Source organism: Lampetra fluviatilis, chromosome 47 (assembly GCF_964198595.1).
Source record: "Lampetra fluviatilis chromosome 47, kcLamFluv1.1, whole genome shotgun sequence".
Lineage (NCBI taxonomy): Eukaryota > Metazoa > Chordata > Hyperoartia > Petromyzontiformes > Petromyzontidae > Lampetra > Lampetra fluviatilis.
This window is the reverse complement of record NC_136321.1, coordinates 9,262,201-9,277,344: the sequence shown is the minus strand read 5'-3', so window position 1 is coordinate 9,277,344 and position 15,144 is coordinate 9,262,201. Positions and strand designations below refer to the sequence as shown.

Here is a 15,144-nt window from a genome sequence, read left to right as displayed (position 1 = left end):
ATCCACCCATCTACCCCACCAGTCACCCCAACCCCAATTGCGTGGACACCCCCCCAGTAGGTTCCCCCCTCTGCCCCCCCGCCGCAGAAAACCGGAATGGCTGGCAATCTGTCAATGGCATGGCCATGAGCTCAGAGCCTTTTACAACCGGGCGCACATAGCCCTGGCCAAACGAAGTCCCGTTTATAAATAGCCCAGATCGCTGCAGCGTTTGAGGATGAGGGCAATTAGGGCCAATTTTAAATCAGCCGCTTCTTCTGAAAGTCGTCGCGAATGCAATTGCGAGCTTAGTGATGCTTACCGACAAACGCGAGTGCGCGCGCGTGTGTGCGCGTGTGTGTGCACGCGAGGTCTGTTCAGAGGTTTAGACACCGCTTTATCCTGTGTATGATGGGTGCGCGCGCGTGTGTGTGGGTATGCGGGGAGCGGTCGTGTAACGGTTAGTGTGAAATGCGCTGTGAAACCGGCGACCCGAGTTCCATTCTCGCTCATGGCCAACATTGGTGATGTGTATCTGAACCAGGGCCTCCTCCATGTCAACTCCCGCACCTCCGATTAGCAAGGGCGGCAAGGCAAGGTGCGAAAGAAGTTCAACATACATACACACAACTCAGCTTGAAGTGAACATCTGGTACAGTATATAAACATCAGCACTTGGAATACAAAGGCGGTCGGGCGTGGTGCTGGCTGCACCACCCCCTTGTGCGCAGTTCCGGCCTTCACAGGTGCTCGCTAGCAGCACTTTCCCCAACAGCCTGTGTAGGCTACACGGGGGATCTTTGCCTCTGTGGGGAGTGTTGGTGTTTCGGTATGACTGTGCTATAAAACCGGCGACCTGGGTTCGATTTCCAGCCATGCAAAACATTACCGGCATGTGGTATTTGAACGTTTGCCCTGGCACGAGGTGTGATTAGCAAAGCGATACGTGAATGTTCTCCCTCGGGTCAAACTCAGCCTGAAGTGAATGCCTTGCATGGTGTGTGAATATCGCTGCAAGGGAGACAGAGATGGCTAGGTGTGTTGCCGACGACACCGACCCTCCGTCGTGCCGTGCCGACCTTAATAGGAGCTTGCTTACAGGACTCGCCCCCCACGTTCTACAAGACGGTGTATGCGGAGTGTCCAAGTGCGCAAAGTATCGCCACACCGAAATAAGCACTGGGAATTGTTCCTTTCCTTTGGAAAAGCTCCAAATAGCACAGGTGGCGACGTACGGTGGGTGGAAAATAAGTTCAACCTACGTACATACATGCAGTGGTGGAAATGCCACATTCTTATAAGGATGACACCAATATTGCCTTTCCATAAGTGAGTAGTGCAGCCTCAACAGTTGTTTTATTTATGAAACCTGCAGAAATGACGATTTCGTTTCTGGTAGTAGTAACAATGGTTGTGGCTGTAGTTATGATGGTTATGACTAGGTTATTACAGTATTGATACTTGTGGTTGTCATGACGATGATAGTGGTGGTGATGATGGTGGTGACTATGGTGATGGTGGTGACGATGGTGGCTGCGATGATGAGGGTGGTGAAGAAGATGATGATGGTGGCAGTGGTGGTTGTTGTGGTTGTCGTGATGACGATGGTGGTGGTTGTGATGATGAGGGTGGTGATGACAACGACAGTGGAGGCTGTTGTGGCTGTAGTGACGACGACTGTAATGATAACAATGATGATGATGGGCACCGATACGGCCGAGCGAACACCAGTCCTGGACTCAAACACGTGCCCTCTCACGACTGTGCGCCCGGCTCTTCAAACCACCGAGCCAGCCGCTAAGTCACAACACATCACACGGCTCATTTACTCAACACGCAAACACACACACACATGACCCACAGCTCTGGCCACGTGACCACGCGTTCACATTTCTGCGGTGGTCAGCCGAAGGGACCACCTTTCACGTCTGGCCCATTCCGAAAATAATCCGCGCTCACAGCTTGCGAGATCCTGGAAAGTTTCTCCTTAACTTTTATGTGGGCGGGCGGCGGCGGGGGGCTTTAATTATTATTATTATAATTATATATTTTTTTGTCCTTCACTCCCCCAGTCCCCCAGGCCTAGATTGTGTCGGATTTCAAAGGGGCCGCGGGATGTGAAGATGGCACGATGAGACGATGCGACACGACAGGCGAGGGGTTGGGGGGCAGGGGTCTCGCACACAGACACTCACAACAGAGAGGTGAGTGACATCAAGAGCGCAATGTGTTGTTCATACACGTGTACGCATGCGTGTACACAAGCATGTATATATATGTAAACTAAAACTTTTTTTAATTTTACCAGGTAAGGCCCCACTGAGCTATGTAGCTCTTTTTCGGAAGCGACCTGGCCACAAATGAAAGTTCAACGAAGTGGCTTATCGTGTGGAAATTGATAGCAGCCAAACAGTCTAAGCGGGTGTTTATTCTAAATGCGGAGAGAAAAATCGGGAGGTCCCGGAGAAAAATCCACATGACCACGGGGCGAACACGTAAACTCCAAATATACAGGCGTCAGTCGGGATGGAACCCACAAACTCCTGTACACCAGACGAGGAAGCTAACATCTCTCCACACGTACGCACATATACATGTATGTGTACGCACATATACATGTATGTGTACGTACGTAAAGACACCTTCCCACCGGTAACCTTGACGGACTCTTTGCTGCGTGCAAGCCCTGTTAGCGAGCGCCTATTACAGCCAGCACGGCACACAAGGATGTCGTGGCCAAAGCCAAGCCATGCTCCGCCGGCTGTCTTCATCTCTCCAGTGGCGATGTTTACACGCCGGGCCGAAAACTAATTTAATGTTGAGTCGAACTATTAGGGGAGGGGCCCAGGACCAGTTTAGATGTTTGTCACCGATGTCGGCCGTTTGTGTGCATCGCAGCGCAGTGTGCTAACCACTGCGCCACTGCTCCCAACATATATATAAAGACAAAGATACACACACGTCCGCATTATATAGTGAAGATGGGCAGATAATAATAGATTGAAAGAAACTACGAGTATTAGTAACATTCCATGAGAGCAATGAGAGAAGGATAGTCTAGCAAGTGCTAGGGTATCTGTAGAGCCAAACTTGCTGACGGTGCTGCTGTTGCTGATGGTGCTGAAATGGAGATGATAATGCTTAACAAAAAAAAACATATTTCTATATTACTGTCGATGCTATGTTTAGAACAATACTGCAGCTCCTGATTAAACAGGCTAGACAATCGTGGTAAGTCATGATGATCTTGAGGATGCTGTTGATTAAAACCATAGATGTTTATAATGATGCTGATGAATACGATTTTAATAATAATCTACTCGATTCTTGTGCATGAAGGGAGCAATGTGCTCAGGAGATGAATGCCAATGGCGGGGTCTGCTGGTCACGACGAGAGGGCTTCAGTGGAGAGAATTCGTGTCGTTTTGCTGTTCCCTCCTCCAACGAAGGAGCTCCGACTACAGTCTGACAATGCTACGATTGTTTAACAACTTTCGCACCGTACGTAGCCAACCGTGCTAATCGGAGGGGTGGTAAGGCCCTACTGAGCTCATATAGCTCTTTTTTAGAGAAAGAGAGAAAGAGAACACACAAACTCCATATATACAGGCGTCAGGTTCGGCATCGAACCCATGACCTCCTGCATACCAGGCAAGGTAATTAACATCCCGCCACCGTGGGGGGAAGTGGTGGTTGGCACACCGAAGACGCAAACTGCAAACACACAGCACTGACCGACACGCCGACCCTCACCTGGCACACGCGGAGCGCCTGGTCGAGCACGGACTTGGTGTCGGTGCCGTAGTCGGGCGAGGGCAGCGGTACGCGGCCCACGTGCGCCAGCAGCAGCAGCAGCGCCTTGGTGTGCGCGCTGTCCATGGGCCGCTGGGCCACGCCGTCCAGGGACACGTGACCCGCCAGCTCCAGGTTGAGCGAGTCCTCGTTGTGGCGCACGGGCAGCTCGGCGTACTCGGAGGCGTCCTGCGGGGCGAGCGGCGCGCACGGCGTCACGGTGGTGGTGGTTGCACATCATTACAATGATGATGATGGTACATTGTTACAATGATGATGTTGGTACATCATTATAATGATGATGTTGGTACATCGTTACAATGATGATGTTGGTACATTGTTACAATGATGATGTTGGTACATTGTTACAATGATGATGTTGGTACATTGTTACAATGATGATGTTGGTACATTGTTACAATGATGGTACATTCTTGATTTGAAGCTTTTGTGACTGCAGGAATCCATACTCTTTGGTTCTTTCGGTAAAGTCACGTGGGTATAGATTAAAGTAGATCACGACGTTTCGGGCGCAACACACTGATGACGGACACTTGTGTTGCGCCCGAAACATCGTGATCTATTATATTTGATACCTACGTGACTTTACCGAAAGAACCAAAGAGTATGATGATACATTGTTACAATGATGATGTTGGTACATTGTTACATTGATGGTACATTGTTACAATAATATGTTGATACATTGTTACAATGATGATACAGTATTGCAATGATGATGCATTATTACAATGTTGATGATGCATTGTCACAATGATGATAAATTAACACAATTATGATGATGACACCTACGGTATCACGATTATGATAAAAGCGACCGCATCTCAATACACTGTGCAAGAACACTGCGCGTGTTTATTTTATATTGGCAAGCGATATCCGCACCGCCGATTTCCCGCACCTCCAATTAGCACGGTTGGCTAGGTACAATGCGATAGAAGTTCAACGTACATACTTACATCTGGATGTTCTCCCTAGGGTCAAACTCAGCCTGAAGTGAATGCCTTGCATGGTGTGTGAATATCGGTGCAAGGGAGACAGAGATGGCTCGGTGTGTTGCCGATGACACCAACCCTCCGTCGTGCCGTGCCGTTCCGACCTTAACCTTTTCGTGTTTCTGAGATGTCTGGCAAGTTGCAGGTTGGGTGTCCCATTCACCTCAGAATTTTGGAAAGTGCACCGTTGTTTTTAAAGACATTGTACTCACGGCAGCGAACTGTAGCGAACCGACCGCATTCAATGATCACTGGCGACAAACTGCGCCACACGCCCTCCCGCATGGCCTTGTGGGAGCCTCGGTACCAATGAAGTTATTTTATTTTAGGTTTTATTCCGGTTTCATTTCGCTCATGTACGCGTACGTCAGCGGAACGGGAAAGGGTTAATAGGTGCTTGCTTACGGGACTCGCCTCACGTCTACAAGACGGCGTTTGCAGAGGAGCCGAGTGTCTAAAGTGTGTGAATCCATTGAGCATCACCACATTAGTGGCAGAGGAGAGGAAGTTCTCCAGCCTGAACTTGAACAAGGTAGGGGAGCCAAAACAGCACGGACGGCTGGCGGAAGAAGGAAGGCGTTCCAGACCATGGAGGGCAGCAGAAGAGAATGAGCGAACGCCTCCAGAGGGAAGATCGACCGGAGGCTTCATCAGAAAGCCTTGGCGTGTATCGTGTACGTCGCCGCTTGTGTGCGCGTAGCATTACCGAGTACGCTTGTTGAACAACATCGACGGCGATACTTTTCTCTCTCGCGACGATGATAACCATCCAACGAGTGATGACGAGACGTGCTAACGTGGTGACGATTGATGACGATGACAAGGCACGTGATGATGACGTTACGGCGAGTTTCGTGAATGCTTTATGAGCCATGCTAATGTGCCGATGACGATGATAATGCTGCACACGGTAATGATGTCATGACGGTGGCGATGTTGAAGAGCATTGAATATCATATTTACGGTGAAAGGACCGAGTTTGGTAATCGAACGCAGAAATCATCATCATGAAATACTTGTACTCGTTGTCATCATCATAGCAACCACTTGCTTCGAGATGAGCTCGACACGTCGGCCCAAACCTTGCTCACGTGACACGATCAATCACCACCACAGCTTTGAGAGTGTTCACAAGGTGGGCTAACGAGTCAAAAGCGAAAGAAGTTTCGACGCACAAATGAGCAACGTAATCCCGCTCGCCGTTCTCTCTTGGCAGAATTGGTAGTAAAAATAAATAAAATACTCCGTGTTCCCATAGCAGGAGCCGGTTCATTGACAAGACAACCACGAAGTGACGAACAATTTATTGACCTTGAAAAAGAAGACCAACGATTGATGATGCCAGCAATGCTGACTATGCGGTCATTGATGACTATGATGATACTGATGATGAAATCCATGATGATGATGATGAATGAGTGAATCGATGCCCGACTGGGATTTAAACTCACAACCTTCAGGTTGGCGGTCAAGCGCTCGAACCACAGGACCTTTCAGCTAAAGAACGTCGATTCAATTTGGGCTCGGTTAACAACCTTAGTAATTACAAAAACAATAGATGGTTTTCTGAGCTTCGTCACGAACTGTTATACTCAGTTACTGAAGCGGCGCGTGCGACGAAAAGTGGCACAACCCTGAAAAGTGGCACAACCCTCAACGCGCGTGTGTCGGAGAGCTGTGCGCAGCGCGGAAAACCCACTCAGCGATATCAACAACGACAATAACAACAAACACCGACGGATAGGGATGAATCTATCACCACGATAGCTTTGCCCTGTCGCCATCGCCGTCAGTGTCGCCGCGCGCGCGCACTTGCGCGTGCGGCAGCCCTGCGATTGATGCGAAGCGTGCGTGCGCTGTACAACCGAGCGCCCCGCTCACACATCGGTGCGAGTGCGGCTGTGCGCGAAAGCTATTGTGGGACGAACTGTGGAGCAGGAGGAGGACGAGACGGACATCTGCTCCAGCATTCAGTCGGAGCTGGGGTTAGGGTCGAGGTTGGGGTTGGGTTTGGGACACACACGAGTTTTTTTTTTAACCAACTCCCTCCACTTTGCCCACTCCCCCCCCCCCCGCCCCACTCGGGGGCAAACATGAGTGGCCGGCAGTTGTGAAAACACGGGGGGCGCTAAAGCGGCTGTGCACCCACGTGCACAAAGACAAAGATCCCCCGTGTAGCATTCATCACTGTTGGGGGCAAGTGCTGTTATAGCAAGCACCTCGGAAGGCTGGCAGAGAGGACAAGTAGGCGGCGTGACCAGCACCACGCTCGGCCCCCTTTGTCTCCCCAATGCCCATGTTTACAGACCGCACCAGGTACTCAACTCGGGTCTGTGGATTCGTAGCGCAGTGAGCTAATTAATTATTGCTCCACAGCTTCCTAAGCGTGCCTGCCTGCCTGCGTGCACGCGTACACACGAGTACAAACTAAGCGCACAAATGCACGCGCACCTCTAAACGTAGAGAGACACCGAGACAGAAAGGCACACATTCTCGTGCGCGCGCAGAGGGTCCGATTACATCTCCATTTGAAACAACGGAGCAAGTTTCTTGCACCTCTCCCAGCATCTGTCTACCCAGCGGTGTGAGTGGGTATCGCGAGAGTTCGCGGAGGACCGGCTGCGTGCGGCGGGGGCAATGTGCGCGTAAATCCCACCTCTGTCGCGCGTGGAAGAGTAGGCCTAAAAAATAAAAAAATTCCCACCGGTATTCTTGGGCTCCCTCTCGTGGAGCCTCTACCTTCCTCTACCAGTGGCACGAGCAGCAAGACATTGCAGGGCTGCACCTTTGCCATTACCTTTTTTTTGCGTCACACCGCGTTTTACAGAACAAGCGATTTTGACACCTACGATCGCATGACCGTGGGGGGCTTTGTCTGCGGCGAGCCGGCAACTCGACATCGTTGAGCGTGGGTGGCTCCCGGACTCGCAGATAAAGGCTCCCTTTCAGCGGAGAGCGGCGGGCCAGCTAAAGGTGAAACGGGGGTTTAAAACGCGACCCCCACCCCCCCGGCACCTTTTGAGTGCGACACTCGCTGCTCGTGAATGGGGGCAGCGAGCGGCAGGGTCACGGCCATGGGGATTGTTCGCCGTCGACGAGCGATGGCGGAAAGCACGAGAGAGGGGGTAACGCGTCGCTCGCCGCGTTTTGTTTCGGTACGTTTTTCCGTCGTTTGCGTGCGAGAGAGAGCGAGTGCAGCGAGCAAGCAAGAGCGACCGAGAGGAGCGAGAGAGAACGAGAGAGCGAGAGAGAGAGAGCGATTAAGAGAGCGAGTGAGAGAGAGGGAGTGAGAGAGCGAGCGAGAGTGTGAGAGATCAAGACAGTGAGAGAGAGCGAACAAGCGAGAGCGACCGAGAGGAGCGAGATAGAGCGAGTGAGAGAGAGAGCGAGCGAGCGGAGCGAGAGAGAGAGCAAGAGAGAGTGAGCGAGCGTTTGCAATGAGCAAGTGACGGAGCTTCGCACTGAGCGATGTGACGTGTGAGCAGTGTGACGTTTGAGAATAAATGTTCCAACGGAACGAAAATATTGCTGCATCCCACGTTGAAACATTTGCACAGTTGCTGATCATTGGCTGCAAAACGGCCGGCAATTGCACTCTTGAAAGGTGCAAACGATTAGCGGTTAATGCCTCTCTACAATTGAGCAAAGGTATATAAAACAAAACTTGGGAAAAAGAGATGATGAGTGAATAAAAAAAGTGGAGCAGTGCGAGCTAAGAAAGCGGACCTGAGCTGTAGTAGCTGAATGCAGTACGGAAATGTTCACGGGCCTTTTCAAATCCACTGCTGGATTAAGGCCTCCCGACACCATGTGGAACGTATGGACTGTTTGATAATACTTCACCGCGTTGGCCAGTGTGGGTTGGTGAACATTGGGGGGGGGGAGGAGGCCAGGACCGGTTTGCCAATGATGTCAGCCTCGGCTGGGAATCAATCTCAGGTCGCAGGATCCATAGCTCAGTGCACTCACCTACCCCCGCTACCCATAGCGAGAGAGAACGAGAGAGCAAACGATTAAGAGAGCGAGTGAGAGAGCGAGCGAGAGGAGAGAGATGAGCGAGGAGCGTGAGAGCGAGCGTTTGCAAATAAAAAAAAACATTAACATACCTACTGATACACACACACAAAACACAGACTCGCACAGACACAAGTCATGAACAAATATACACGGACAACATGACACACACAGACACACTTACTAACAGATTTTTGGGGCAAAGACTACGCCCGGCCACCTTTGTCTCCCTAGTGGTGATGCTGACACACTGCGAAAGGCACTCAATTGAGGCCGAGTCGACCTAGGGGAGGCTCAGGACCGGGAATCGAACTCGGGTCGTCGGGTTCGTTGCGCAGCGCGGTAACCGCTGCTGCGCCACCGCTACCCACACGTCCACAGTTACAGACACACAGACAGTTGGACGTACATTGTTAAACACAGATCACGTGAAAGACAGCCAGACACTGCCCGACACATTGACAGCTTGACACACAGTTAGATTACCAGCAGCGCCGAGTGTGACAGACAGCGGCAGTCTTGAGCGCGAGAGGGTGCGAGGTATCAGGATGGCTTTTGTGCACGCACAAAAGACAAAGATCCCCACGTGTAGCCTATACAGATCGTTGGGGCAAGTGCTATTAGCAAAGAAGTATGAAGACCGGCGCGGCACACGAGGGGGTGGGTGGCCGGCACCACGCCTTTTGTGTCCCCTGCCAGTGCAAATGTTTATGCACTGCATCAGATACTCATTTAAGGCTGAGCCAACCTAGGGGAGGTGCAGGACCGCTTCAAATATTTGCTACGCTTATTGGTCGCGAGCGGGAAACAAAACCGAGTGGCCAAGTTCGTAGCGCAGCGTGTTAACCACGACACTACCGCACATATCAAAGATTCAACCGACAGACAGAAGTGCTGTTAGCGAGCACCTATGAAGGCTGGCGTGGCACACGAGGGGGTGGGTGGCCAGCACCACGCCCGGCCGCCTTTGTCTCCCCAGTGGCGATGTTTACACACCGCATCAGGTACTCATTTCAGGCTGAGTCGACCTAGGGGAGATCCGAGGATTGGTTCAGATAATCTTTACTGTTGTTGGCCATGATTGATAATCGAACTCGGGTCGCCGGGTTTGAAGCGCTAACCTCGAGACTACCGCTCCTAACAAAGATCCTAGCTGTCCCCTTCCCCCGCACCTCCGATTAGAACGGTTCGATCGAATTTGCGGCCAGAGGTCCCGTGGTGTAGAGTTGTCTTGCCGCCTGGAAGGATCGTTCGGTTGGCTACGTACGGCGCGAAAGAAGTTCAATATACATTCTCGCTATCGCCTTAATAGACTCTATGGGGCAAGTGCTGTCAGCGAGCGCCTCCTAACACACACACACACACACAAGCTACGCACGTGCGTACAAACGCACACACAAGACGCGCCAGCACGCCGCCACGCAAAAACCCGTGCCGCATCCACTCCGCTGCCTTTGTGCTCAGCCGATAGGGCAGTGTGCAGCAAGGGCGCGCTGGCAAAGGCCGGGGTGGCCGACGGCCATCCGCTAAATCCAATTTGGCGCGTTTAAGCTCGCTCGGGTGAGCGGCAAAGAGACTACGGAGCGTGCACGTGCTGACAGATCGAACCTGAAAAGAATAAAGAGCCGGGGGACAAGGCGGCACACGGAGGGGGGGCGGCGGGGGGGGGGGGACAGCCACCGGCTAGGGTCCTTATTTTCAACGAGTGCCGTGAATTATGTCACTTGTGTTTGCCGCTGTAATCTCGTTAGTGGGGGGGGGGGTTAACGCCGCTCGCACTTTAATTGGTTGACTCGCCCTTGCTCATTGCATTGTCGCTCGATTGTCAATTCTGTAACGCCGTGTGTGTGTGGCTGTGAGTGAGGGGGATTGACGTCAATTAGGAGGGGGGTAATTTTTTTTATTATAATTATATTTCTTCGGCACCTCCGATTAGCGCGGTTGGCTGCGTACGGTGAGAAAGACGCTCAATGTACGTGCACACATGCATCGTCGTCGTCGTTATTGTCGTTGTGGTGAAGAGTTCCAGATCGCTTGATTGAGAAAAGCCGCCCCAACGAAGGTGTGTGGCCAACAGCTTTGTAAGGACCGATTCGCCGAACTTGGAAGGAAACCTTCACATCCGGTCCATGTGTGCAAAAGTTTAAGCACTCAGAAGGTCCCACGCGGCAGGACCCGTCCTGAGAAGAAAAGGGTCTAAATTTCGATTTAAAGCTTTCGTGACTGCAGGGATTCATCTTCTTGGTTCTTTCGGTAAAGTCACGTAGAAGGGAAGTAATAAAATAATAAAAATAAAACATAATAAAACAATTCTCACGACGTTTCGGCCACAACGCAAGCAGCCGTCCTCTTCGCCTGAGGACGGCTGCTTGCGTTGTGGCCGAAACGTCGTGAGAATTGTTTTATTATGTTTTATTTTTATTATTTTATTACTTCCCTTCTACGTGACTTTACCGAAAGAACCAAGAAGAAGAAAAGGGTCTCTCAAGGTCTCCATGAGATTCACCTGCAGAAGCAAGTAACATTCGTATTCTACGTAAAAAAAATATACGAAACTTGTAAGGCAGCCTTGATGACAAAGATCGTGGGCGATTTGATATTCATGACAAGAACATTATCTCCCAAACGTTATGGTCGCGAGTCAAAGAATCGATTTAGATACGCAACAGACGTCAAAGAGAACCCTACTCCCCGTGGAAGCGGATATCAGAGAGCTACCCTCAAGAGATCTTTTGAGATTGAGCTCCGGTCCTCGACGGCGGAAAGTCTTCAAGTGCGCGCACTTCCATTTTTGAGCTTCACCAAAAAAATGCCTAAAATAAAATGAAGGTGTTAGTTACTTCCTCCTGGCGTGTGTCCAGTTTTCAAACCCACAAGACCTCGACTCCACACAAGCACGCCCACCCCCCCTCGCACACTGCCACTGCTACCCTTTGAGTTTTAATCTGTAAATCTGCATTGTGGGCGCAGAGGGAGACCCATTGTGCCCCGTGGCGTCTGGGTCCGGGGGGGGGGCACAAGACATCTCAGCGGCAGACGCACGAGTGCCTGCAGAAGATCGGCTTAAGGAGGGCCTTCTTTCTCGCCCGCTGAGGCCAATGTATCTGGGACACGCAGCGAGTAACTGGCGTTAGGGATGTCAGGGAGATGAGACCGCAGGGTCCATATGGGAGGGGGTGGTGCTGGTGGTGAGGGGTGCAGAGGGCTTTTGGTGTTGGTAGGCATTTAAATGCCACTCTCCACAGCCACCTCCCCACAGACAAATCCTTCACCTCCCAGATGCCCCGTGTCTCTGTGCCTCTGTCTCAAAAGCACACATGTCGTATTGGCGGGATTGGGGAAGGAAAAAAGAAAGCAAGCAGCACGAGCAGACAGCATGTGGGCAAACTACTTGCTGTCCGGTCACCGAAAGACACCACACCTACATGCCCTGACGGGTCCACATCCCAACTGGTCATCGACAATGGGAATCACGGACAGGAATTGAACTTGGGTTACCGCTGTTATCATTGCACAGCGTGCCAACCACTACAAGATTGTTCATATACACACAAACCATAAAGCATGTGTAAGTATATAAAGATGTAATGCTATTTCGGTCAATCATAGGTGATACTAAACATCATACTACGATTCAAATAATCTATGCCTCGAGTTTCCTGGCTGGCTGCTGGCTGGTTCCCTGTCGAACTCTGCTGTTGTTAGTGGCTGCCGCAGGGGGCCATTGCAACCGAAACTATAGCAGGGTAACTGGCTGCACAGGATTTTCTGTGAAACAAATAAACGTTGGGTTGAAACAGCGGACTTCTGCACAACTGAACAATTTGCTTGTCAGGAGAAGCAAACCACACAGATAATTTTCTGAGATTCCCTGCAGCACCGCAATGGGACTCCTCAAGATTTGAAAATGCAAACACCAGAAGCGGTGGCCTGTGCAGAATATTGGGAAAAGGCCGCATAGGTTGGACAGGAGACACGGTGAAGAAGGAAACTGGACAAGTTCAAAGTACATTAAACTAAAATAAACACATTTATGCGGAGGGAGCTGGTAGGAACGTTGGGTTGCTCGGTCAATGGCCAGGGTCAACGGCGGCATGGTGTATTCCGCAAATATGCCCGACTGTGAGGGCGGGCACAAGCTGGCGTGAGTAGGTTAAACGTTGAGTTTTATAAGGGCACCACGGGGTGACCAGCCCCTCCCCACCCAGTCCCACCCCTCCCACCCCCCACCTCCCCACCCAGCCCCAGACTCCCCACCCAGCCCCTCCCCACCCAGCCCCTCCCCACCCAGCCCCTCCCCACCCAGCCCCTCCCCACCCTCCCCTCCCAGCCCCACCCTCTCCACCCAGCCCCTCGCCACCCTCCCCTCCCCACCCAGCCCCTCCCTCCCCACCCAGCCCCTACCTGCACGACGGACGGACACAATAATCCCCTGTGGGCTGGTGTAACCAGGAGGTTCCTACCAGTATGATGATAGATAGCGACACTGAAGAGGTGGGGCTAACGAATATAGAATACTGAGAAGGTTAATTTAAAATGTACCCAAACTTTTCAAATTGTGCCCCTATTAATGTCATTCTCTTGCCAGAATATTTTTTTAGATACGAGAGAATACAAAAAGAAAATCTCGCAAGATATATTATCTGGCCATTTTATGATATAAAAGAGTGGATTACTTGTAGTGCTCAGAGTAACAAGATTGTGAGAAAAGTATTAAATTGACAGCCGTCGATAATTTTCCATTGCAGAGCAAACGTGTTCTCTACTCACTAAATAAATAAAATAAAAAGTCAAGGTGTAGCCCTAACCATTACATGCCACGGCAGTGTCTCCCATTTAAACTGAGAAAACAAAAATCTAAATATTAATTCGATGAAGAAATAACACAATCTAACATCTGATCTGCCAGTGTGTGTACAAGGCGGAGCAGCAACCCGCTGGGCACTTTGTTCAAAAAGAACGGCAACATTATCGCGTCATTTTATATTCATCCGTATCACTATTAAAAGGATTACAAGCTGGCAGTGAGGTCTGGTCGCCTCCCACCAGTGAACTAACACAACCTCAGCTTTCTCTCTTGCTGCTGCTGCTGCCACCACCAAAGACAAAGATCCCCCGTAGAGCCTGAACAGATTGTTGGGGCAAGTGCTGTTTGCGAGCACCTATGAAGGCCGGCACGGCACACGAGCAGGTGGGTGGCCAGCACCACGCGCGGCCGCCTTTGTCTCCCCAGTTGTGATGTTTTTACACACCGCACCAGGTACTCATTTGAGGCCGAGTCAACTTAAAGGAGGCCCAGGACGGGTTCAGATAATCGTCACCGGTTATGGTCGTGAGCGAGAATTGAACTCAGGTCGCCGGGTTCGTAGCGCAGCAGTGCGCTAACCGCTACACCACCGCTCCCCGCACCACACCACCGCCACACTCACCGCACAACACTCGGTCTTTTTTGTTCGTGAATCTGTCGACGCTGTGAAACGGAGAAGGGCGGCGCAAACTGCACAGAAGCGCCCCCCCCCGCACCCCCCCTTCCCCCCCGTTTACCAGTTTGTATTTGTACTTTGCATTAATACATGGCGATTAAACAACCATCACCGACGTCCTGAATACTAATGGCTGCATTAATCCTCCGCCGCATTGCCTTTCCTTTATTCCGCTCGCCCTTTCTTTTTTGTGTCGCGCCAAACCCCCCCCCCCCACCCCCCCCTAGGGCTTAGCTGTCCGCGATAGCGCCGCGCTCTGCCCGTGCCTTACTGAAAAATCTGCGAGCGTTTGTGCGCACGCGTGTGTGTATGCGCGCGCGCGTATGTGTGCTCGTGTGTGTGCATGTGGGGAGCGGTGGTGCCGTTGGTTAGCGCACTGCGCTACAAACCCAGCGGATCCGGGTCCGATTCCCGCTAATGGCCACCCACCAGTGATGATTATCTGAACCGGTCCTGGGCCTCCCCTAGGTCGACTCAACCTCAAATGAGTACCCGGTGCGGTGTGTGAACATCGCGGCCGGGTGTGATGCTGGCCAGCCACTTGTCTGTTATGGCTACATGGGGATCTTTGTCTTTGTGTGTGGATGGGGAGTGGTGGTTGGCACACTGTGCTACGTACTTGGCCAGCCAAGTTTTCACCTTCAACATCAATGTCGAAAACCAGAAACGGTTCCGAGTCTCCCCACGGCAGACTCATCCTTAAATGAGCAGCTGGGGAGACAAAGGTGGCCGGGCATAGCACTGGCCACCCACCCCTTCATGCCCAGTGCAGGCCTTAAGAAGTGCACGCGAAAAGCACTTGCCCCAACTGTGAGTATGATGGCCATACGGGGGGGGGGGGGGGTCTTTGTCTGCGTGCC

At 51.5% G+C, this 15,144-nt stretch overlaps 1 protein-coding gene across 2 annotated transcripts in view; it reads right to left on the bottom strand.

The window, feature by feature from the left end:
- Positions 1-15,144, bottom strand: part of ASCC3 (activating signal cointegrator 1 complex subunit 3) — a 108,209-nt gene that overhangs the window by 24,045 nt on the left and 69,020 nt on the right. For both annotated transcript variants that reach the window (XM_078877367.1, XM_078877368.1), the window contains exon 38: positions 3,733-3,960. In XM_078877367.1, coding sequence (XP_078733493.1) covers positions 3,733-3,960 — 228 coding nt within the window. The remainder of the gene's footprint in view (positions 1-3,732; positions 3,961-15,144) is intronic.